The 26,385-nt window shown below is 41.2% G+C and overlaps 1 protein-coding gene across 2 annotated transcripts in view; it reads right to left on the bottom strand.

Moving 5' to 3' along the window:
* Sdk1 (sidekick cell adhesion molecule 1) overlaps nucleotides 1-26,385 on the bottom strand; it is an 892,505-nt gene that overhangs the window by 241,306 nt on the left and 624,814 nt on the right. For both annotated transcript variants that reach the window (XM_063234098.1, XM_063234100.1), the window contains 2 exons: nucleotides 3,740-3,851; nucleotides 2,387-2,577 (listed from right to left, as the gene is read on the bottom strand). In XM_063234098.1, coding sequence (XP_063090168.1) covers nucleotides 2,387-2,577; nucleotides 3,740-3,851 — 303 coding nt within the window. The remainder of the gene's footprint in view (nucleotides 1-2,386; nucleotides 2,578-3,739; nucleotides 3,852-26,385) is intronic.

Below are 26,385 nucleotides of genomic sequence, written 5' to 3'. Positions count from 1 at the left end.
TAGGGAGTGCAAAAAGCCTGCTACCAAGGCAGCTCCACTATGGGAGACTGGTGTGGTATGTCTCAGGGTAACTAGGGAACCAGTGTAGAATATACTCCAAACATGCCCTCACCAATGAGGATCTCCACCAGACACTGGTCGAGGGCTGCTCCTGGGATGTGGATTCTCTGCACTTTCTGCCTGCCATGGTTGGCAAAGTTGGCTCCAGTGGCTGGAGGACACTAACAGGAAGGAGGTGCAGGTGACACAGGGGGAAACTGTTCTATGAAGCAGGGAGGCCGGGAGATTTGTTGTCACCGCTTTGGTGCATCTGGGGAACATGGCAGTGATCTGGAGTTTGTCACGTGGACGGGGCAGAGGAGTTGCTCAGGAGGAGGTCTGTGAGTGAGAGAAGCACAACTGAATGCAGTGAGGTGCTGGGGACAGAGACCCAGGCCCTGAAGCCTGCTGGCCATGCGGAGTGGGTGTCACGCTGCCTGGATCAGAGCTTGGGGTTCCAGTTCAAATCACAGGAATTGAGCAGTGGTGCAGAGAAGGTGACAGGTGGAGTAAACAGCCGCAGCCAGTCTGTCTTGTCTCATCAGTGTGAAATAAAAGTAATTGGGAGCCAATTTGTTTCTGCTTTCTTTCATCTGCATTTTCACATCGATAGCTCTTTTCTCAGTCCTGCTGGTGACAGCCCTATGAGATTGGTCCTGCTTCTGGATGATCCCTTTGTGGAGTCTGGGCATGGGGTGATAATCTCACTCAAATCCCCTGAATTGAGAGAGACACCTTCTTCAAGGCTTTCCCAGTGCAATCTGACCACAAAATTCTACCTGTCGCAGTAAATCCTTATGAATAGAAAGGGAATTTAAATCAACATCATAAGAAGTGAAGTGCGTTTGTGTGCCTTTAAAAGTCAGAACACAGAGATGAAAACTGCAGAACACAGAAACAATCTGCTTTGGAATCCTGATATAAATGCATGACCAAAGTTCACATGATAGACTTAAATACTTGAGAAAGGAATTATGATTGAAACAAACCTTCTAGTTTATAGGGAGATAAATTTTCTCTCTTGTTTAAATTACCTTAAAATGTTTTAACACAATATAGTTCTGTCTACTAGAGATTTACACATCACAAATTTTAATTTTGGTTCAATCTATAATGTGCTGTGTTCATATAGCCATAGATCAACCTTGATGAAAAGTCTGCAGAGAATGGTATGTGATATTTACATACACAGCTAAAGTGCAGTAAGAAAGGGAGGAGTTAGAGTTAGCTCAGGCCCCAAACGTGGAACAGGCAGTGACTCTGACTCCAAGCTTTTCTCAGCCATTTTTTTCATTCTCATCTTTTTTAAAGAGGGGCTGACAGGATCACATGGCATTGTATTTAGCATAGTCACACTGGGGACACAAACCAGCCTCCTACTACCTAGGGGAATGTGACAATGCTTAAAGCAACTGGCTTTTATGCAGAATCCATTGATGCTCTTGCTAACTTCATAGGAAAGTACAAGTTTTTATTTTTTTCTTGTTTTGCAGAGTGGGCAACTATGAAATGTATTACTGAAAAAGCCATCACTCCCTGAAGGATTTCTTCCTATTGGATCTTTCCTGTTCTTGATTCTCTTTATTTCAGAAAGGGAGATGCAGCAGGAATTGTCCTTCCTGGAGCTGACCTTTGAGGCAGATCATCAGTGGCCAGTATGGAAGACGATGGGTCACCAGGACTCTATAATCAAAGCCACTTAGGAATAAATGCACGATTATGATAGGGATGGAAAGAACAAAAGAAATGAAGACACTTGCCTCTCAATTTAATGTCATCTCTTTATAATCCAATAAAAATTTAACATTTCCTCAGTCATTGGACAAAGCATGCTTCTTGACTACCACTATTTTCTAGCATCCAGAACTAGGCAATTCATCTGTCCTCAATCTTATCTTCTATTCTTGTTTCTGGGTGAATACTTAGCCCATGTTTAGGATGCAGCTGTTTCTTCATCTTTCAATTTAACAAAAAATAACCTCCAATAATTTTAGCTTCTTACTGAGTCAAAAATTAATATAACTACTTCTAAACACAGATTGTAATAGCCAGAAAAGGTCGAGAAGAAGCCAGGGGCAGAAAGGGCAGACTATGCAGGCAACTTCCACGATGAGGACTTTGCCTCTTTCCCAAGATTCAGGATTGGACATGTTCAGAACTTTACCTGGAAGTCTTAGGAACACCTTAACTTTAGATTTAATGAGTTAATTTTCTTAGGAAAAATAAATAGGAAGATAATCTTAATCATAAAGTAGTGCGACACAGGATTGCTGTTTTGTAGCCTGGAAGTGATGAGGCTGAGATGCTATTTGAGGATGCGGACAGGATCATTTTCTTCAGGATTTACCTATGATAGAAAGGAAAGCCTTGGCCCTGGCTGGCTCGAAAGCACTCCCCCGCAGTGTTGCCTCGCAGACATACAGCCCTGTGTCTGTAGAAGTCGGATTGGAAATGGTGAGGCGTCTTCCAAAGCTGTGGAGTCCACTAGTGAGTCTTACGCCATTTCTCTTCCAGTGCACACTCAGCTCTTCCACAGGCCTGCAAGAGCAAGGGCATTGGTGACAATGATTATGAATCATGTGGATGGCAATAATAATAGTTTCAGGCATTCAGCACCAGCTAACAAAGCTAATTCTAGCAGGAATCATGGCGGGTTGAACAATGGACATTTAAAAATCAATCCAGATACAGCTCTACTCCCTCATAGCAAATATCAGCAACATATTCTGCTCAAGGGCTATTGAGCAAGGATAGCTAATTGCGGCAGCAATGAACCATAAGTGCTAATGATTCCATTTACTCATGAAAAGAATGTTTAAAACAAATACTACTAGGGGACACTACTGCTACGTGGGAGGCGTGACCATTTGAACTCCATTCTGGAGTGACCAGAAGCAGGCAGAGAACACCTAGGACTACAAAATAGGAGAAGGATTGACTTTTCTCCTTTGCTACCTAGAGCCTTGTTTCTTTCTTCTTTCTGGCTGATACCATAGATTGGACCCTCTACATCAGCTATGTCTAAAATGAAAATCATCACCTAATGAAGCAGGTTGCTTGTGGCGTGCTATAGGTCCCAGGTCCCTGCCTCCTGTGCATGGTGCATTGGCAAACAAGCGAGCTGCTATTGCTGGAAGAGGAGAAATCACGTGCTACTCTTCCCACTGTGGGCTCACCCCAGCGGATATTTATTACTACAGGTTCAGTAGTCCTTATCAAAATTCTGGGGACCACAAATTTGTTAGATTTTGTATTTTTTTGTTTTAGAATATTTGCACATACTGCATAATGGGACTCATGTCTAAAGATGAAATTCATCTAAGTTTAATCTACACTTTTGTTTTCCTTTTTGAGACAGGTTCTCATTACTCAGTTCAGGCTGGCCTTAAGCTCACTTTTAGCTAGCCTAGAACTTGCAGTGATCCTCTTGCCTCAGCCTCCTAAGTGCTGGGATTGCAGGCATGTGCCAGCACGCCTAGCTTCACCTGTACTTTATATACATAGCCTGAAGAGATCGCTGTGCAGTAGTTTTAGTGTGCATGTGTTTTCACATGACCCGGCACATGAGGTCAGGGGTACAATTTTTCATGTGTGGTACCATGTTAATTCTCAAAGTTTCAGACTTTGGAGCATTTCAAGCTTCTGATTTTCAGATGAGGGATTATCAATCTATGTGGCCATATCTAGGGCATGACTGTACCTGGCACTGGCTATGCACTCCAAGGTGGTCTCACTGGACCCAGCTACCACGCTCCTGTTGCCTGGGGCAACCACAATGACGGGGGCCATGGCTTCAGGTGTGCCCATATCTCCTGTGGCAGAGGAAAAAAAAGTCCATGGAATTCTCCTCAGAATGAAAGATGGGATGATGGGAATATGACAGACAGAGGATCTTGTCAAATCATGTTGATAGGAAACTCAGAATCTTGTGATCTGCTAGAACCCCTCTGAGGAGCCAGGCCTCATCAGAACTTAGGCATCAGGGTGCACCTACCACCCCCAGTCTTCTTTGCTGGAATTCCAGCCAGGGATTAGAATGCAAGGCACCTGAAGGCATCTATCTACTGCCCTGTGTATTCTGTGACTAAGGACTTTCACCTACTCAGCATTTTTCAAAATGCTTGCTGGCTTTATTATTTTTTTTTCATTGATTTAAGACCTGCCTATTGAGTTGCGTAGTGTACTCATTATTTTCAAAGTCAGTCAACTGCACAAATACGTCACATGTCAGGCACTCCACTAGGCACAGAGGTCAATAAAAGCAGTTGCAGTGTGACTCCCAGAAGCACATACATTCCTTTAACAAAATGTAAATTTCTTTTACTGCAGTTTCAATCCCTTTTTTTTCCTGCAAAGCAAATATCCTGAATCCATCTCTGTTTCATATCAAACCATAAATAATTTAGCTCGTATTTCTGGTGACAAGGGAAAAAATAGGATGCATTTTTGCCACTTTCCTCTAAGACACATTTAGCATCAAAATTAAACAACCCGCAGCACACTTTACTATGTTTATTTAGGGCAAATGAAGACTGAATAACATTTATAGAAAAGGGATTTCAATAAGAGTAGAGATGTAAGAGATTAGAAATAAAAACAAATTTAAACAACAGCAAATGCAAAATGTCTTCTCTAACACTTCATTTGGAAGAACCTGAGTTATGGAGAACTCAGGCCAAGGAAAGGATTTAACTTGCTGGTTGGTGGTGGCCTCACAACTATGGAGAGGGACTGAAAGGTGGGAAGATGGCCTCTAAGCAACAGGGATTTCCCAAAGCTCTGAGTCTGGCATCTACTGACTAAGCAGGAAGTAACTTGTGTATTAAAGGTATGTGGGAAGTTAAAAGGGAATGGGAGTTTGGTGCAGGCACAGTCAGTAAATTAAGTTTTTCTTAAATGGTTACACTGATTGCATCATGGGAGGCCAAATCTCACAAATCTTTGGTCACCTGGGGTGCAAGAGATACATGCCCCCTCAGCCCTGGGCCTTCAAAGTCCCTCTCCATGGCAACCTGGGAGCATTCATAAACTTCAGGGACTGTGGGCTGCATGCCCAATTCCTGATCGGAGACCAGAGGCCAGACACACCAGGACAGGCATGCACTGAAGGCTGGTGTAAGAACAACCTACTTGTCATCAGTGAAAGTCACTGATGAGGAGAAATGACCCGGGGAGCTAATATTTGCAAATAGTTATGAGAAGTGAAGGAAAGCGGCAGTGAAAACTGAAAGGTCACTGAGCAAGGCGCTCACTTGGCATTAATCATTGCGCAGCCACAAGGCATAAAGGAAGCTGCCTCGGGAAGAGGGTCCAGGTTCTTGTCCTCTTCTGCCCAGGGTGAACAGAGAAACTGCTCACAGTGCCTTGGGGACATGTTGGATGGAGGTGCCCCTCCATTTAGGCTTCAGCTACACCTAGAGAGAGAGGTGAAGAAGTCCTTGGTTTGGCTTCATTTATGTCATACTTGAAATACACAAAGAAAGGCACAGTGCAAGTTGAGGGTCTTGCTTGACTCATGGTTAGTAGATGCTGTCTATTCTCTAATCCCGCTCTCTAACTTCAGAATTCTTTCTAATGACAGGATGCTTGTCATAAAGGGAGAGGGTGAGAGATGATATGTACACAAAGTTATGGTGAGGTGTGGTGAATCTAACCAGTGGTAGCCACCACAGCAAGATGGAAGCAAGGTATGCAGTTCTTCTGATGCAAATCCTGTGCATTTTATTTACCTAAAACTTTACACAAGTGCCTGGAATCCTGGAACCCCAGAAAAGAGGGTGGTTACCCACTTCTGGGACACCTTCTTTTAACAGGTTGCTTTAAAATTTCAGTCAAATTCATGTGGACACCTATATTAAAAAGAACAGTGGAGCCTTAAAACAAAATAATCCTTTCACTCTGCCAGAGGCAATCTCTTTCAACTCTCTGAATGCTTTATTTTAGTTTAAACCTATGTTTTAATTTTATAGATATGTTGCTATTTTTCGATTCATTAATTTTAGGCATTACTGATTTTTTGCTGTGATAGACGAGTTTGGAGCTCACAGCACTTCACATCTCCTCTCAAACAGTATATACCATTGAAAGGTTTTATATGTGTATGTATATATTTACATGCTGGAATATAAATATTTGGCATCTACAAGGTATTAATTCTAGAATATAAATATATACCTATAAGGTATTAAGTATAAACCTTATAAAGGCAATTAGAAGTCCTAAGAATACAAGAAATCTGTTTAAAATATACAATCTGTATAAAATATACAATCTTTGAACACTGCCTTGCTGTGCAGTGGATAATCTTTACATAGTAAATGTAATTAAATATTATACATTTATTTCAACTTTAGTTATTCTACAATAAATAAAAGAATGACTATGAAATACAGCACAACTCTTATAAACCTTGATAGTATGAAAATAAAACTACAGAAGACAGAAAGAGCAACCTGGAAGAGCAGAGAAAAACTGAAGGGAAGGTCACTTCCTACTACCCAGTGGGTAAGAAGAGGATGCACTTCCCTTTAACAAAGAAATAATAAAGGAGTGTGTATGCATGTGTGGACACACACACACACACATGTTATCTTTGTAACTTTAAAATATCTTTCTTTCTCTTTGTAGTCTTTCTGTCTCTGTCTCTCTCTTGCTCCATATAGCTAAAGTTTAAAGGTAAACAGACTAAAATACAGTTATGTTGAGAGAATGTGTACAGTGATGTTAGTTGAAATTTCATCCATTAGAGCAGAAAGTCAAGGATGATAACTGAAACTAGTAAGTCATGAAATATCAATAGAGATGTGGAATTAAATGGTCAAAGGTTAAACTAAGGAGATGCTTTTGGCCTAAGAGTGGGAGAAGCTGCTACATTTGTTCCTTTTGTATTGTCCTCTTCACTTCCTGTGAGGCAGTCTTCAAACATAGATCCGCTGGTCCTACTGGTGTGACCCTGTTATTCTGAGATAGCCCCTTGCTGCATTCCTGAGTGACACGTAGATTCCTGCAGCTCATATTTTCCCTTTATTGGTTTTTGTCTTTGTCTTTCTGGAGCATCCTCAAGTAACTTTTTAAGAAAACTGTGCATTTGAAAAGGTGAATTTTCAAAGTTCTTGACTGATTGGAAGTAACATTATTCTATTTCCACGTACGATCATTTTCCTGGGCAGAAAACTCCAAGAAGGAAAATCATTTTGCCTTGGCCTTCAGAAGACATTGCTCCACTGTTTTCTAGTGTCCAGTGTTGAGGAGAGGTCTGACATAAACTCCATTCTGATTTTTATAGGCCATCTTTTTGCTGCGATTTATCTCTTTCAGGTTTTGGAATATTCTCCACATGTTTAGAATTATCTTTCTTTTTTAAATATATTGTTGCAGTTGATTGGTAAGTTGGATATCAACACCCTTTTAATTTTTTGGTTTTATATTTTTATTTCATTTTTTCCTTTCAAGGGCTCATACTGATTGGATTTAGGCCTCTGGGTTGATTCAGTGTGGTTCTGATCTTTTTCTAATATTTTTCTTTTCTCTCTAATTTTGAATCAGTTTCTTTAGCTTTATCTTCCGTCTTTTTGAATTTTCATTTCAGCAACCATAGTGTAATGCTGGAGTGATTTTCCTCTCTGATTGCTTATTTTTCACAGCATCCTGTTCTTGTTTTTATTGATACATTTTCTTAGAATGATCCTTAAATGATCTTTTAGAGTTAATGACAAAAGCTAATTGAAAAATGTGAAAATTTGGCTTGTCACCTGACAACTTTATCAGGGGGAAAACTCATTATTATATGAAGACACTCTAAATCTCAGACGGGCAGAGGTCTTTTCTCTGGGGCAATTCCTTCTCAGCAGAGAGGAATCTTTACTTAGTTGTCTGTCCACTTGTCTGGTTATTCCGCCTAAGTGTTCCACCTTGCAGTGGTAGGAATAGGGAATACACTATTCCATTTACAAACCATCAGTCAACTTGTTACTTTTGCTTCTGCATTATAAGGAGCTCCTCTATGACAGCTAGCTCCACACAAGGGCCTTCTCCCTGAAAAGGTCAGGATTCTTCCCTTTCTGATCTGCTTGCCAGATGGTTTGTCCTTCCCTTGGTGGTGATGGCCATTATTCCCTTTGTGCGCCTCACTCTTTCATTTCTTTACTGCATTTAGTGAGGTTTCAAACTGTATTTTATTCTCATGTGCTTTTCTTCCACTTTTAACTGGTCATGCTGAATGTCCTACTACATTTTCTCTCCACATTCAATTTTTAGAAGAGGTAAAGAAGAATATGCAGGCATTTTAAAAGATTAAAGAGACTCTTTCTTTCTTTCTGCTATCCTCACAGAGTCTGAAATATAACACTCAATACATACTCAATGACTGATTTGAGAATATTTGCCATAAATATTCTACATTAGTAAGCTACCTTCCACTAATACCACCCAATCTTTCTTCAATATCCTACATTAATATACACTTTTAAAGTACCATATGCAAATGTATGATGAATTATTTTTTGGAAGAATAAAAACAAGAGAAATCTATTCCACCAAGTTCCTATAGAGCCACCAAATATTTTGCTGATTTACAAATCTTGCCTCACTTAGGAACAGCCCAGTAAGATAGTCATTATTGCCTTGTACCGATGAGAAAGTTGAGGCTCAATATCACACAATTTAACTGAAAAAGACTTTAAATCAAGAAATATTTATCTGCAATTTTTCTTTTGCATAATTCTGTCTCCTCCTACTATACACTCTGGTTGTGCTCAGTTAACCAAACATGAAAATAACTAGAGCACTTCTTCCCCCAAGTATTTCCTTAATTGAGGCTTTACAGTAGTTTTCTCAACCACACCTTTCCCAGGTTAGTCAAAGTGGCTGGAGGTAAAGATGCTGAATAAAAGAGGGAATCTGCAGAAGGCAGCGATGGCAGATAGGAAAACACTGGAAGTGAAACCTCTTTGTAATTACTGGAATAAAGATCTTAGTGGAGGACACTGGGCCCTAATCCCAATCAGTTTACCTTGCCTGAATCCCTACTGCCTGAAAGTGAAGCCATCTAGGTTGTGTTAATTAAAAGGAACATTTAAATCTCAAGTCTCTCAAACACTAACTAACTAAATAAATAAATAAAAATTGCAAGGTAACTTGACTTGCTATGCTGTGGAATTATTGTGGATGAAGTGGGTTAAATGGGAAACACTCCATTTCTCTGGTGTTAGGAACAGTGCTAGAGGTGGAAATGTGCCCATATGCTAATGGCAATCCTGAAGGTTCCAATTAGGAGCACAGGAGTGGTCAGAGTGGAGATCAAGACCTTGAGGAAGTGACAGAAACAAATAGCCAGGTGGCTAACTAGGAATAGAGCATCCCAGAGATGGGGACGAGTAAGCAGATCTGGATGCAGGGATCTGCTTGGTGTGTCAGAGGTACAGCTGGCGGCCAGCAAGGATGAGCAGGGAGCTGGATGGCAGAAGGATGGCTCAGATAGGTCATGCTGAGAACAGTGAGCTTTATGCTATGTGAAGAAAGAAGCCAATAGGAGGAGTGAGGCAGAGGAATAATGGGATGTAAGTTTGTGTTAGAAGAATTGAACTCTGGAGACTGGGAAATTAACTCTGGTGTCAAGGAAGGCCTAGTGAGGCTAATGCCAGAGCCTGTGCAAGACACAGGGACATGTGGGTGGGGAGGTAGGACAGGTGTTATGGATTAAGAACTGGTGGTCAACTTAACGCCAGCTGGATTACATCAGCATGGCACTGGTCGAAGATGCTCCACCTGAGGAAAGTTGCCAGGATAAATAGGTGAAGAAGGTGTTGAGGGTTGAGGTGTTAAGGAGGTATTGTAGGTTCTCCTATGAGTAGCTGTCTGAGCTGTTGGTTCTCCTGGAGAAGCTTTGGTCCTCACATCGAGCATTGCTTCCTGGTTCTGGAGGGGAAGACATGTGCTGCTTGGTCTCCAGGATGACCTCATCATGCTGCTTCCTGGCATGTACCTGACTGTGCTTGTTATCGGAGGAGCTCGGGGCCTCCATGTCGCTGAGGATGGCTGTGGCGCCTTTCAGGATAGCCCTGGTCTTTGTTGTGAGTGTGACTTCTTGGCTCCAGCATAGAACCCTCATCCCACTAGCACAACTCCTTCATCTTGCTGGCATAGACTTTCTGGCTTCCACTGCTGACCCTTGGGTCTTCCTGGTACGGATCCGTAAAAGAGACTGGCGTGAATCCTTGTGGGATCTGGACCTCCAGTTGGACTCGTGGGAGGCATTGTCCTGAGCTCTGGATTTTTATCTGGACTCATGTGGGACATTGCCGTGGGGTTTAGGCTCTTGACTAAATAATCTATGTCTTTGGTGTTGCAGATAGATTTCCTGCATTTTCCTGTGTTAACTCCCCGTGACCATTATAAAAATATTATAAACTCCATGTCTTGATCCTAATTGTTCACTTTGTACAACGCCTGACTACAACAACAGGTGCTGGTGCATCTGGGTTTTAGACATTTTTAAAGAGTCACAGCCTCTGCTGATGGATTAACTATGGGAACAACTGAGGGACAGGAACTGAAACAGGAAGTGCATTTCTGAGATGGAAAGACCATAGGAAGGGAAGGAAAACAGGGGAGGGAATAAATTGGGGTTGGAATTTGAGTATGTTACGACCTAGAAACCTCTCCAGCCCTCATATACCTTTTCCCCCTCTCATCTGTCCACACTGCCTCTGTGGAAGTTTCCCCCTCCTGGGGCTGACTGGGGTTCCAGTTTCTCCTCTGGACAGATCTGAAAGGGCTCTCCTTGACCCAGCAAGTGGAAGCAGGTCTAGCTGCCCATATACCGTACTTCACTATGGTCTATATGGTAATCTGAGTCCCTGATGATTGGGAGGCGGAAGGGCATATCACAGCCCTTTGCTACCACCCTTACACCCAAACTTACCTTTCCTCTGCACGCCCACCCTTTCCCAATGGTGCACATCAGACCCTAGGAGCATGCAGTGTGGACATCTCTTCTCGATCTTTTCTTGGCTGAGTTTGCACTTAAATTGGGGGAATTGAGTCTGCACTGGAAGCATGAAGCCAGGTATGTATCTTGCCTTGGCCATTAACATATTGCAAACTGCAGCTCTCCTCATTCTGCTCGTAGTCCACTCTTCTGCCCATAAATCCTTACATGTATCTTCCCAGCTCCTGTTAACTCATTTAAGCTTATCTGTGACAGCCAGCCTGGACTGAGGGAAAGTAGCACAGATCTGCGCACATGCTTAGCCTTGGCTGCCAGCCATTTCTTCTCAATCTGGCCAGCCAGGATACTGGGTAAGGTTATACTGCAGTGGCCAGGATCTTCCAGTTCCATGCTCTGACCCTTCCCCTCAAGGATCCAGATGCAATTCCCACTATTTCACAATGGAAGGCATAGGTGTGAAGAAGCATTTACAATCCAGTGGATCTCAGTATATCCTGGCTCCTGACGGGGGCAAGTTGCTGGACTTCTCTGGGCCTCCTTTGTAAGGCAGGGTCACTGAGAGCGAGGACATGATGGTGTGTGCATCTGTCTATATTTCCAGAAAATGCTCGCTAATTTGTGCTACATTAGGTTGATGGATATTGACATTATTGTGAATGGGGTGTAATGCTTTTTGCCCTGTCCCCAGGTTTTGTCTATCTGCCAGTCAGGTTCTCAGTATGGTGGCCTGAAGGTATTCATGTTACTGTAGCTGCCCTTTCTCCAGGAAAGGCCCAAGCCTGGGCACTCTGAGCTCAGGCTATTTCTTGGAGATTCATGTTACAAAGACCTCAACACCTCATTAAAAAAATGCAGCCTTTTCTGAGAAAGTTATGGTTGAAAGAATTTGGGTTTTCCAGAATATCTGAAGGAAAAATCTTCTCTTTCAGTTTCTCTATTAAACCCATCCCTGGGTTTAATTCCAGGGTCCTGGAATGGGGCAGAGTGCCCCTGGCTAATGCTCCAGGAAACCTGGCAGGTAGCCAGCTTCTGGGGACTGTCACTTTGAAAAGCCAAGACCTCTCTGTGCTAGAGTAGTGACAATGAGGTCAAGTGTTACCCTCCACCAAAAAATGCTGAGCCACATTTGCTTTGGACAATAATCTTGATGCAAACACATAAAGTGAGTAGACTGTCCACTGTCCTTATTGTAAGTGGGTATGCTCAGTGAGAGTTGGCTTTGAGACAAGGAAAACCATGGTTCAATGACTGCCACAAAGAACCGCCAGATTTTACCCCATAGTGTCTCACTCACTGTCAACTTAGTTTCAAAACAAGATCCCATGTCAAAGCTAAAAGAGGGATCCAGTGGGATTATCTGAACTTCAAGATCTCCCTATTCCAAAAATAACTGGTCTAACATTTCTAGAAACCAAAGAGAAAACAACACTGAAAACAAATCCAGAGGAGAAAGACTTTTAAAATTCTTTGACTTACTTTAAATTCTTTTCAATGTCCAATAATGACAGTGTTTATTGACTATGCTGACAAGATGAGAGAGAGAACAATTACAAACGTGGCTTAAAGTTTAGGCTATCTAGGTCATGTGGAAAGAAGAAAGGACCAGTGTCTGCCAGTGCTCTGCCATGTGGCTCCTTCCCATTGCTCACCTCACCATAGCACCATTACTTGCTGAGTAGACCTCTTTACTTTCTGAAAGATGGAGAAACATAGGTGTCACTCGGGTCTTTACTTAGCCCTTCTACAAGTGCATGCTGAATGAAGAATTCAGTTTTGTCCAAATATTGTATGGTCAGTTATTACTATCAGATTATTAGCATTATAGGATATTGAGGATGAAACCAATAGCCTCTTTTTTCTGGGGATGCAAAGCTCAGCTTTATGAGATCTGTGTCATCAAAGCCATCTGGGCTTACTAGAGAAAGAGAGGCCTGTTTAAACAGCAAGTACAGTATGTTGTGAGTATTGGGGGCACAGAGAAGGGACATAGTAGGACAGGATAGGGGTTTGGTGTTGACACTACTTCTTCCAAGGCAATCAAGAAAACCTTACCACAAAAGTGGATAGACATATACCAGACAGACAAGAAAGGAAAGGCATTTTAGAAACAAAAAAGAGGATGGCATTAGGTATAGTGGTGCCTGCCTAAAATCCTAGATACTTAGAGGCTGAGGGGGAGAATGATGAGTTTGATGCTAGCCTGGGAAATTTAGTGAATAAGATCTCAAAATAAAAAAGTGGAGCCAGTTTAGTTCATCTAGAAACATGCAAAACTGGGGGAAGTTCTTGATGGGTGAGGGGATTTCGGGATTGTGTCTACTGTGGAGGAAGAGGCAAGGTCAAGCCTTGCACTTTAGCCAGCAAGGAAAGGAGTAGCCCTCTAAAGAACAGCGCTTAACTATAGTGTGGGATCAAACTGTGAGGCTCAGACAAAGCCTGGCACTGTATAGGGACCAGATGTCAATGCGTGAGACTCAAGGGAGTTGCAGGGAGAATGGAGAAAAAGAGGGCTGGCAAGTATTAGTAAGGGCAGAGGGAGGGAGACAGGAGAAGGCAATGGAGGAATGTAAGGCAGCCAGCCTAGCTATTGACTTGAGTGAAGTGGCCAGTGGCTAAAACTCACCAGGAAGGAAATTTAAAACCAGGACAGGTGGTGGTGATAGCACTTCATGGTGGAGAAAAGGCCAGTCTTTCTGTAGTAGCTTCCTGACTTTAAAGGAAGTACCCAATGTATGGGGTATTTGAGGTTCAGGGGCACTGGCTGGTCACCAGTATGTGGATGTGACTAAAGGCTGAGGACATTGTGACCACTATCTAGGAGAACAGAGAAGGACCAATGGAGAGTGGCTGGAGGCTTCTCAGGAGCCCTCAATTTTCCAGTGCAGTCAGAATGGATGGCTAGAACCGTGGAGGGAGGAAGCTGTTATAAAGCTCAGGAAAGAGGCTATCATTTTCCGTCCAAATGGATAGGAATTTTAATATATAAAATTAATGCTGCTCCTGCTCCATTTTGAAGATGAATCTGAGTTTGCCTTGTAGGACAACTGCTAAGAAAAACAGAAGTCTATATAAGAATCCTGACCTTTTTCCAGAATGTCTTTGCCATAGAACGTGACACACTGAGAGCATCATAAACCCAGAGCTGCTGTTCTGTTGGATTTTGTGGCTTGTGTATAGATGCCCCCTCAAAGCCTCATGCAGTCATAGGTGCCCTACTTTGCCATGTCTGTCCTCTGCAATGCCTCTCTGCCATGTCACCCTGCCTTGGAAAAGTCAACTACAAACTGAAACCTCTACAAATTGAGAGCTGCAATAAACCTGTTGTTAGGTATTTTGTCTCAGCAATGAAAAAAGAAACTAAGACACTCATTAACTGCAAAGTGGCTGGCCTGGTCTCAGGAATTCTCAGTCTACTTCCTGACAATGAAAAGGGCAATAACAATTCAGTCTTTCCTGTACTTGACCTTCTCCTACATACTGTGGTGTACTGGTGCTTTGTTGAGGATGACTGTAAAGAGCTCCAAGTACTAGACTTAAAGAAAATCATGTGAATTTTCTGTGCATCAGTGGCCTTTGAAACCACCTGGAGTCTGTCATCTCTCCCTGAATTACTGAATGACTTCACCTCAAGATCAAATGCTTTCTTGTCTGCAAAAGCATCTCAAAGCAACAGGTATATACTTTCTTGCCGCCATGAAGAATCTGTCTTAATAGTTCCTATTGTAATATGGAAGTCCCCAGAGTTTACATTTTTTTAAGAGATTTAGAAACACATGCCAATAGGCACACATCTCTTTCTCTAAGAATCCACAGATACTACTTTTTAAAAATGTACTACAGTGAAGGCTGTGCAAATCGCAGGCAGGCCCAAGTTATCCCCAGCACTATGGATGTGAATTTGAAGAGGCAGAACTCAGGTAACTTGGAGACATACTTTATTGTTAAAACTGAAATCAACAGCATGGTTTTTCTCCTGATAGGAAAGATCATGTTCAGTAAATAGAAAAGGCTCCTTACTTTTCACAGTCCACAGATTCACTTTATAATGTCCACCTACCCAGCTCCTGGAAAAGCCTGTAAATTTCTGGATCAATATGTGCTGTGTGTAGAGGTGTCTAAAGAAATTTTTCTACTTTTTGAAAAACTATTTCCTTTATAGTGCATCAGCTAGAACCCCAGTGACAAATCTCAAAAGCCTTATGATAGCACCGTGAGGCAGGGCAACATGGGAAGGTGGCTTTGGGGACAAACCCAACTCCTAAAGCGCTAGCTATTCTCTATACCCCATTGCAGCAGCTAGCTCAATTCTTCCTGTGTATGGTCTGACAGTAAGAGGGAAAGAAAAATGAGAGGAAGTGCCATAGTATATTTCATTTACCATTTTATCTTTGCATGCACTTCCATTTTTATCTTGATATACTTCTGGACTTTTCTACTGACAAGAGACAATAAATAAAATCACATGACAGGTTGACAAATAAGCCAGCAGTTTCTTTTCTTCTCATTTATAACATATTTGAAAACTTGTACATTTGGAAATGAATGGAATGTAACAAAGAATGTATTTTCATCTGCTTTTTACTGGGCAGAGAAAAATGAAGGTGATAAAAGGCAACTCTACTGTTGGCTTATTTATTTATTTTGGGATAAGTACAAATTGATAAACCATGAAATAGGATTGTGGATTTAGGAACTGCATGACTGGACACTAGAGTGATCCAAATATTTGATTCAAGAGACAACAGCTGAGTACCTGTTTTTTATGTACACATATAAATGAATAATCTACTATTTAATAGTAGAAGGCTCACATCCCATAGGACTGGGATCACGTGCTATTGGACACACAGAGTGGGTATTTTTGTACTTTTCATGGAGTTAGCTCAGCTTTCTGAATCAAGTAGGCACAGTAACAGGTCACTTTTAACTTCATTAAGAAGTGCCCTTAGATACTTTTGCCAAGTATACACGTCTGGGCGTGGAGCCGATACCCATCTGAGGCCATTAGCAAGGACAATGAGGAATTGTAGACCACACTGGCAGGGACCTGTGACATCCTGGTCCTCTTCCACCCCAGCTGCAGGAGCTCCATCGTAAAAGATCTTTCCAAAGTTGAAAGACATTTAGAGGAAATGGCAAGTATTGTTGGTTCTGTAGGACAAACAACAATAATAAACTGGAACAGAGGAATCAACCAACTTTGGATTTTTTTATGGTGCCTATAAGAACATCATCTTAACTCAGTGTTTAAAAAAAACAGTGAGGACCCAAGCACCCCAGGCCTGGCACCTCTCCTCTGCAGCCTGACAAAGCTATGCCAAGCCCCATTCCTATCTTTTTTTGCTTCTGGTGGCCCTGAGCCTGTGGGACTCATTATTGTGCTTGTTTTGTCTGCTCCAGTCCTAGGCCTGGATGTTCCCCACATGCCGTGGATGCTTAGCAGATGAAGTCCTTGGCAGAAGCCTCTGCTCCTGGGTCTGTGGGAGAACTCTAGGAACCTATCCCTGTGATAGATTCATTGAGGCATGCAGGTTGACATCTTTCATTTCCTTTCCTTCTTGGGATCTCATCTAAATAAATGACCATACTCACATCTTCTCTGGGATCACACACTGTTTCTAGGAGAAGGTAGGACATGTGCCCCTCTCTTTTGACCAAGTGCACGTGTTCATGTACACACCTGCCCCATTCCCTGCAAAGTCCTTGAAGGAACACTGTATGTTTCAGAGCACCTCGCAAACAGTAGGTATCTAACAGATACTTGTTAGATTGAATGAATCCAACTTCACATTTCTTAAATAGGTATCAACACTTGTTCCCAAGACTTCACTAAGTCAAAGATTTTAGATGTTCCCACAGAACAGCAGCACAACCCTGTTCCTGGATATGCTGGGACTATTTGCCAGGCTCAGTTCCTGCTGAAAATCAGATGTTCTTTATATAACATGTGATTCACAAGTAGTATCTGTAAATAGAAAAGTATCTTTAATAGATAAAGCAAGAACAAAGGAATTCAATCCCAAGTCCCTGGAGAAAACAGAACATTATCCTAAATGGTTTGAGCATGTGAGAGAAAGAAAAATGGAGATAAATAAGATGGAAAAGGGAAAAGCCTGTTCAGAGAATATCTTGAACACTGCAATTATGCCCCTCCTTAAAATACAAGACAGATTTTTAGAAAACTAGACTAAATTGAAGTTATTTTTCCTTGCTACAGACTCACTGATCAGCTCACCAACCATAAATTATAGCAATTGAAGCTGAAGGTAAATTCATACTCTAGTTACAAAGAAACCTGGTTGAAGAGTCATACTACTGGTGATCACTCCTGGAGCTGCTGCTTTTTGAAAACTGCCATATGGGAATAGAACAGAATAGAATAGAATAGAATAGAACAGAACAGAACAGAACAGAACAGAACAGAACAGAACAGAACAGAATAGAATAGAATAGAATAGAATAGAATAGAATAGAATAGAATGCTTTCTATTTCATATCTTCCTAGCCATGCAAAGAACACACAAACCCAAGATTTGGGGAGGTAGTTTGGGGTTTGGGTTCTCAACCACAAGAGGTACTCCATGGGCCAACAGATTATTTCATTTTATTTTTTTTATATCTTTAGTAAAAGTAGAGCCTCACAAATTAGAAATCTACCACCAAATAAAACCTCTCATTTACATATTTACATATTTAGTGATTTGTAAAACTGAAACATGGAAAGGTGGTAATAATACTCAAAATTGAAGAAATGTTTTGTCAATCACACAGTACTTTTTTTCTTATGTATTCCTACCTTAAATGTAAATATTCACACAGATATATTGGTGAACATTTGCTCTGTTCTGTTTTAAATAATTTTCTTATTTTTTGAGAAGGTTAACTCTAGGTCAGAAAATTCTGCAGGATTTCTATGCTAATTCATTTGAGTACTAAATGTTCTAAAACAACAGTGAGCAACTTGATAATCAATTAAGTCCTTCAGCTGTGTCCATTTCAAAGTGGCTCCAGGAATGGAAGGGAATTCCATTACCTGACATCAGGATCCAGAAGGTTTCTTTCTAGAGGATGGAGCAGGTACCGTACTCATCTCTAGGCAGTTATAAAGCCTGGGCAGCCTGTATCCTCTACAATATGGTGGAATCAATTGCTCCCAAGGCACTCGGCCAGTTGTGGGGTCAGCCTCTTCGGGTATTAATCATTCTAAGTGAAAGGTCCTGATCCGGGGAAGAGACTGAAGCTCAGAACCTGTGGCTGCACAGCAGTGCCACACCCAATCTGAACACACAGGTGAGACAGAATCAGTGCCCAAGAGTATCCCCTCTCCCCTCCCTGGCTTCTCTCACTTCTATGTTCTCTCTCTATCCCTCCCTCCTTCCTTCCCTCTGTTGGTCCATCTGTCTGTCCATCTGTCTCTTTCTCTGTATCTCTCTTACTGTCTCTGTCTCTCTGTGTCTGTGTCTGTGTCTGTGTCTGTCTCTCAGGGAATTAGGTGGGTCATTGACCTTGATGAGAAGCACAGGAAACAAGCTCACAGCATGAGCCAGGGAGCAGGGATGCTTTGAGGGTAAAGAATGAGAAGTCATAACTGTGAAGGAATGTCCTCTTCTGTTTTCCCATCTGTTTTCTTTTTGTTAGAAGTTGCTATATCAGAATTACCCTTGGGTGTCACAACAGAGGTACAAAAAATCAAGATATCTTAAGAGAAGAAAATATTTCTTTTCCTATCTGCCCGGGCTTCCTTTAAATGAATAAAGTCAGTTCCACAGCATGAGAATAGAATACTCTGCTAGAACAAGACATTTCTGAAATGACCCAAGGTTATCTATTTAAACCAACCAGTTCTCTACTCAATCCGCTATGAAGTAAGTTTTTTTTTTTTTTTTTTTGGTGTAAAATGTCAACACAATCTCATTTATATTTTGGTCTAAAATCAACACCAACAATAAATCTAAAGTTGGTGACAGAAAGAGGGAGAGTACATAAAACAGTATATAAAATTAAGTATATAAAAATACATCTAAGAACCCTCCCAAGATACATGCTTGCAAATAAATTACTAGAAGCATTATCAAGTAGGGAGAGTTTTACCGGTAGAAGTATAAGAAGTCTATTCACATAGACCAGAAAGCAGATGAATAAAAAATAAAATCCTAACCTCATTTATTTGCACAAATATATTAAGAATTTGGACATTGGGAGCCTATTTCAAATAAGGAAGGCTGGTGATTACTCAGGAAGTGTGGACTGTGCAAACCATTAATTCAAACACATGAACACTAGGAAGGGTTCAGACACCCAACAGTCTCATGCAGTTATAAAGCAGCAAGGGTGCTCAGATTTTTGTGAGACATTATAAATAACAGATTTATGGAGAATTCATAGGAAATCTAATTAATTATGGCAAATCATTACATCAGGCATTTCCACCAATCCTCTCCCAAAGCTTTCAATAAATAAGAGGATATCATCTATTTATTTGAAAATGTGGTTTGGTCTTTGTTCAATCTCTGAAAAAATATATAGTATAAATAAAGTATATGGTGAATGTTGAAATTTAAAAAAGTTATTACAGTGAAAGACACATTGTCATCAGTCCTCATCAGAATAGTTCCTTTGCTTCAAGCACACTTTTCTCATTGCTCTGACCACTTTCTGAAGCAGTTCTGGAAGTCTTCTTTTATGAATATCATTATAAGATGTGACTGAAAAAAACTACAGTGAATGCTCCTGCTGAGTGGCATTCAACTGAAAAGCAGGTGCATAAAAGCATTATAGGGTGCCCTCACTGGGTACACTGAATCTGGCACTGTGTGACTTCTGGCTCTTCCCCAAAGTCAAAATGACCATAAAAGGGAAACATTCTTAATCTATTTGAGACATCAAGGTAGCTAAGGACAGCGTATCTAGAAAGACTCACGAAAGAGGACTTCATAACTGTTTCAGAAAGTGGCAAGAACTATGGGATCTGTGTGTCTACAGTAAGGGAGGATATTTTGGGGGAATTCATGACAATATATCTTTTACATAACAAATTATTAAAAGTTTCAACATTCACTGCGTTTTTTTTTATCACAAAGAGAAATAAAACAAGGTACATTCTTGGTAAGCAGTACAGGATCAACCCTTAAACCTGCAGAGTTCAGAAAAGCTCACTTGGGGAGACAGAGGGTATCTGAAGGAACTTCACTTCACCATATGCCCTAAACATAAGACACATAAAGAGTTCCCTCAAGTTATTTCTGAATGTAACTATGCCTCTCAGATTAGAAGTATTGTCTAATTTCTTATTTTTCTTTATGTATATTTAGAAAAAAAGGAAAATATGATTACATATGAATGTTTGCTATAATGTACACAAATAAAATAACAAAGTAAATATAATTTAGCAAGACAGATGCAGAAATTATTTTTTACAACCAGGCTTCTCTAAAACATGGATATAGAGGTAAGATGTTCTCATTGATGTTGACAGTAAAAATCTCACATGTATGAATGTTTTTCTTCTTCCAAACCTGGTACAAAATTGTTATTTTCTTCACAGAATCTTTTCTGATTAACTTCAGCCCACTCACTAATTGGCTTCATTTGACATCAGTACTTTCAGTTTTCCTGAACACTACACACACACACACACACACACACACACACACACACACAGATACACAGACACAAACACCATTTTACAAATATAACAAGATCTTTTCATTGGAATCTTCTAAGTCAGGGCTTCTCAAATCTTTGTGTGCACATCAGGAATCATCTAGGAATTCTGTTCAAAGGGAGGTTTGGGCTGGGTGGACCTCAGATACTGTGTTCTCAGCCAGCTCCTGGTGAAGCGGTACTCTAGCCATGCTCTGGAGGCAGAACTCTTGCTACAAGGAAGACATCGTGTTCAGCACATGTAAGGACTCAGTATGTGTCATCAACTCCTTTCTTTTTAAAGTAGTGTCTGAATGACAATCACAAACTTCAAGAGGAGTAACGGTTAGAAGGTAGAGTCATGGGCCTCATTCAAGACCTAGTGACTCAGGATCTAGATGCTGACAAGCTAGTGGGGTGATGGACACCTACTGTCATTGAATGCTCATTTAGTTTAGAAGTTTTGTGCTAGCTAATTCTATTGTCCTAGTAGGCCTTCATTCACCTGTTTAGCAATAAGTAAAAGATAATAAATAGAAACTATGCCTTCCTGAATGACTTAGGACGCAGGAGCATGGCTGAGGGTGGGGAAAGCAAGATGTGCAAAATTGCCATGCCCTAAGCAGAGGACGGAGATGAACACTAATGAAAGGATATTCATGCCACTCAGACATCTCCAGAGACTCTAGGAAATACTAGATTGTGGTAGAACTTCAGACCTGCAGAGGAGGAAATAGTGGAAGATAAGTTGAGCTCTAGTAATCTGGTATGTTGGGAGACAGAAAATAATCAAAATGTGGTCACCATGGTGAATGGGAGGACATATTGCTGGGAAAGGGCCAGAAAGATAGAGGAGAAAGAATTTTGTAAAACTCCAAGGTATGACATGTTCAGAGGTAATGAAACTGAGGCTTGGAAGGTGGGTTACTTGTCCAGCATCACACAACTATTAAATGGTAGAGCTGAGATATAAACCCAGGGTTTCATGGTTAGAATCTGTGTTCTTAACTACCTCCAATGCTGACTGTGACGAGGAAGCTTAGGTGTGTCCGTTTATAGTACTACAGATGAAGGCTCAAACAGAGGGGAGGCTGAGGATCTTGACAGTTGTCAGTTACACATTGAATTCAGATGAATTTACACACTCATCATACCTGATTCTGAAAATGGCACTATTATTATCTGATGATTTAAGTCTAAATCCTTTTCCTGGGTAGGGAGTTATTAGTAAGGCTCATCAACATTTCAAGTTCTCTTCCCCTTCTAGGACTAAGGAAGGGCTATCCATTTTGTCCCTCTCAGAGCCATATATAGCCATGTAATTGATCTGGGTACCTGCGATGTGAGCCACAAGGACCTGTCACTTTCCTGTAGATACACTCTAGGGCCCTCCATATGTCAAGTTCTTCATGGCCCACACAGGGATTCAGAAGGCTCCTGCAGAGACGGCTGCATCACAGGGTGGGCATCGTATAGCCCAAGAATCTTCCACTATGCAGACCTACAACTCCACCACCTTTCATGGGCAAGATCCAATCTCAGCTCCTCCCAAACTTTCCCCAATCTCTCTGATCCTTTTTTCCAGTTCTCAGCAACCATCATAGAACATGTCACAGTAGGTAACACTTTGGTACACATTTCAAAGGAATTTGGAAGACGAGTTCTGCTGGTTTGTCTAAGAATGCCAACAGAATCCAGACACTTTCCTTCTAAAACATTCTGGGAGAAAATAAGCAAAACAACAACAAAAGAGCACTACTGAGATGTTTCTTATAGGTTAAGTAAGGCACAAATGAGACATGCTCTTCTGGTTGCTGGGTCTCCCAAACAGAAAGAACAAGCTAGGATTTCTGAAAAACACATAAAACAGTCAGCACAAGGGGACAGATGAGAAAGCCTGCTGGATAGAAATCAGTACTCCTCTAGCTGGCAGGTTAAGCCCAGGGCAAAACAACCAAAGTCCATAATGTTGAGGTGAGTTTGAGAGCAGGAGTGCAGTTAAGGCTCAATGACCAGTGACAGAGCATGGCAACAAGCAGGAAACTGAGGACGAGTATGAGCTTGCTTTATCCAGAGTGCAGTTTAAGCAAAGGAAGATAAATGCACTTGTTTCTCCCCCAAAATACAATTTCAAGGCAGCTTCATCTCTTGAGGGTCAACATTGGGAAGGATAATCATGTCCATTGTGTCCTCTAGTAATACCAGGAAAAATTCTGAATGGGAATTAGATCTAGTGAGATAAACTTTATATTCCTAAGATGAGTCAGCCTCTGTGTGAGAGTCTGGCTGACTGATGCAGGCTGAATCAGCCACCTGCGTTGAGACCCCAGGTTGTCAACACAGTTGTCTGAATGTGAACAAGTCACGGACTGCCTCTCGGCTCCAGTTCTGGGACCACCCACTTCCTAGGCTGCCGTGAAGGTGAGATGAAGGAAAGCACTGGAGGACAGGGCCCAGTCCAGGTGCAGGTACAGGTGAGCTCAGCGGTAGTTACAGCGGCTTCTGTTCCTACTGTCAATCTCTGTGCTACTGCCACTTCCAAAGAAAATAAATCCTGTTTCTACTGCTGAATAGAATGAAAGCCAGATAAAAATCAATCTTATAACTCATATTTCTTGACCTAAACTGTTCTTTTGACATGTTAGCAGTTCCTTTTTTATTAAAAAGTTTCATCATAATCAAATAATATTTGCACATGTAGATAAAATGTGCATATATTAACAAAATTAACTTCTGAAAGGTTTTTAATTAAGTTGTAAAATTGAGGTATTTTAAAATAAATAATATTATTAGCTCACCAATGGAAATTTTATACTGAAAAAATACAGCAAAGGTTTGTATGATTATCTAGAGAATTTCAGACCAAAAAATTCACTTGTACTTTAATCAACTAGTTTGGCAGCCCTGATGGTTCTGGATACAGTAGATAATGACTTTAATTTATGTTGGCTAAGAATTCTATTAATTTTCCTATACCTTTTTTGAAGTTATATCATTAATTGTTACTAATGCTTCCTAATCAAGACAGAGCCAGTCACTGAAACAATTAACCTGTTTCTGAAGGTACAAACAGAAAGATAATTCATCAATTTCCTAATATTTTTCCTCGGTGGCAACACCAGCCTGGCTTTTCTCACTAAATACTCTTCCCACTAAGGACCCACAGCAGCTTCTGTCGGCAGTCAAGGAAAAACAAAGAATGTGTTCATTTGTAAAGGTCATTCCTGTACTTCTGTGGTAAGGCACAATCATTTGTTAGCTGAGGAAAGAACCTCAGTAATGACCACAATTTCTACTATCTAAAGGCATTAAATGAGCTAAGATTTCTGCAAAGAAATATTCTTCAAAATCCAATTTATTTATGAAATTAGAGAGTATTGCTTCATGGCAAAGCAATATTCTCTACAGTGATAATGAAGTGTGTCCATATGAATAAGGTGGGCGAGGAGAGCAGAAAACAAAGCAGCCACATTCCTTTTGGTAACTGGTGTCAGTTGTGTTGGGTCTTCATCCATAGTAAATCAAACATCCCCTGAAGCAACAGTGCCACAGGAGGGTCCTTGAGTTCAAGTTCTCCTGCTCACTAGCTTACAGCATGAGAAGCAGGTGTTGCATGTGTTCTGAGATTGTTGCTAGATCTTAGCATACAAGGTAGCATATAACACTGCATCTAACACAAAGGAGGTGCTTAATAACAGGCCAAAAACTGGAGATAAAGAAAAGAACCCACAACTTGGTGAGTGAAAAAAAATGTATTTCATAAGTTACACCATTACTTTGAAATGTTATGTATTTTTAAAAGAATTCTTGAATATTAACCATCCAGAACCTTTTTACATTTAATGCGAAGTCAGACCTGGTTCAGTAAGATCTCATAAGCAATATCTGAGCCAGAGGGGGAAATATGCCAGTCTCTACTTGCCTATCACATGAAGTGTGAGCCGAGGAGACCCACTGGGCGATGGATCAGGAATGTGTCTGTGCCCCAAGCCCAAGACTGGATATACTGAGGGGACCCACGTAGATCCTGGGGTAACCAGGTTATTAGCAAACTTTTATTTAAATTTAGGTCCTTAAAAATGCTGCTGGAAATTTGGCTTCTGTCTCCTCTCTGTGCTAAAATAATTATGATTTGTATTTTAGAGATAAGAGCACTGACACAAGCCATGCAGTTTGGCCAAGGTCACACATTTCCTAAGTGGTTGAGACAGAATGTAAATCTAGACTACAAGACACTGGAGCTCATGTTAGCAAACACCATAGCACACTTTTCCTTACAGACCTTTACTTGGATATTATAGCCTTTGCTGTAAGGGAAGAATATGAAATCAGAATGTTTAATGGCATTTCCCTCAACCAACTCCAGAGAAAACTGCGAAAAGAGAGAAACAAATTTAACATCCAATGGACAGACATAACACAGTGTTTGTTAAGTCAGACATCACACTAAGTGCTACACGAATATCATATGTTCAGTGTTCACAGAGCCCTAGTGAACCTCACTACCCCTCCCTGGGTCTGAAAGAGCTAGCTGCCTAGCTGTACTTTAGGCTATAAGGAAGTGTCAATCTTGCCTCTCAGCTTTGAAGCCTCTGGTTTTCTCACCATGGCCAAAGGGCCTGAGGACTCCATCAGTACTTATTAAACAGAGGCTCATTTAACAGAGTACTTATTTAACAGTGCTTGAAGATTAGAAAAGATGGCTTAGGACCCTGCAAGGGGCACTCACCCTGCAAGAACTCCTTATAGGTGCTATTCTTCCCTGTCCCTGCAATGATCACCTAAGTCCTTCTCTGCATAGGATATGAAAAGGGGTCACAAGTTTGTACAGCTTCTTGTAAAAATCTTGTGGAAATGCAAAGTATTGTGGAAAACACCATTGCTAAGAGATTGTTTTCTATTCATCCACAGGGAAAAGGTGGGGCAAGGATGGTACTCAGGAGATCTCTGGAGCCAATCTACCCCATGCAGGGAAGGTCGCCCAGGTATAGAGCATGCATGTCATGTTCTGTAGCACAGACAAGCGTTTCTCCTTAGTTGTTCTGAACTTTACAACAACCCCATCCCCAGCACTTTTTTTAGCAGGAGAGAGAAGGGACCCACAGCCTTCCCCTCCCCTGGAGTCCCAGATGGCCCCTCTCAGCTGACAGGCCAAGAAGGTACTACATCCAGTGAAGGTGACTCTATACCTTCCCTTCTTTGCTGTACTTTTTTTGGGTTAAAGCTGTTCACTTTGATGATGCAGTTAACAGTGATGTTTTCTCCTGATGATGGCAGCCAATAGAAATTTAGGCAAGGGACCTGACCAAAAGACCACGTAGAGCTTATATCACCAACTGTAATTTCTAAGTGGAAACTTAAAAGTGCCTCTTCTTTTTTACCAACTCAGAGGCAGTTTCCCACTCAGTTTCATCTCTTTGCTCTTTCTTGTGTTTTAATGCCAGTTATGTTCATAGAAGTTTCTCAAGTTACCAAAGGTTCTTTCTGGGAAATGGGTTCTACGCTTCTCCCAGCTTGGTTGTTCTTATCATCCCTGGCAAAAGGCCCAGAGGCTTTACTCCTACCTACCTGGGCTGTGGAAAGGCTTTAGGGCCCACAGGCTGCCCCTCATTGCCTAGAGCCAATCACATCGGTCTGCTTTCTTATATGCTCAGGATAAGCAGACAGGCTCTAAGCCACAATAGGACAGGGGGAAAAAAGGAAAGTGAGCTGACAAAATCAATCGTCAAGGGTCAAATTAAGAGGCTGGATCTAAC

This window comes from Cavia porcellus, unplaced genomic scaffold, assembly GCF_034190915.1.
Source record: "Cavia porcellus strain 051 isolate PalLab524CR breed Dunkin Hartley unplaced genomic scaffold, mCavPor4.1 scaffold_23, whole genome shotgun sequence".
NCBI classification, from domain to species: domain Eukaryota; kingdom Metazoa; phylum Chordata; class Mammalia; order Rodentia; family Caviidae; genus Cavia; species Cavia porcellus.
The sequence above is the reverse complement of the archived record's forward strand: the minus strand, read 5'-3'. Positions and strand labels throughout refer to the sequence as shown.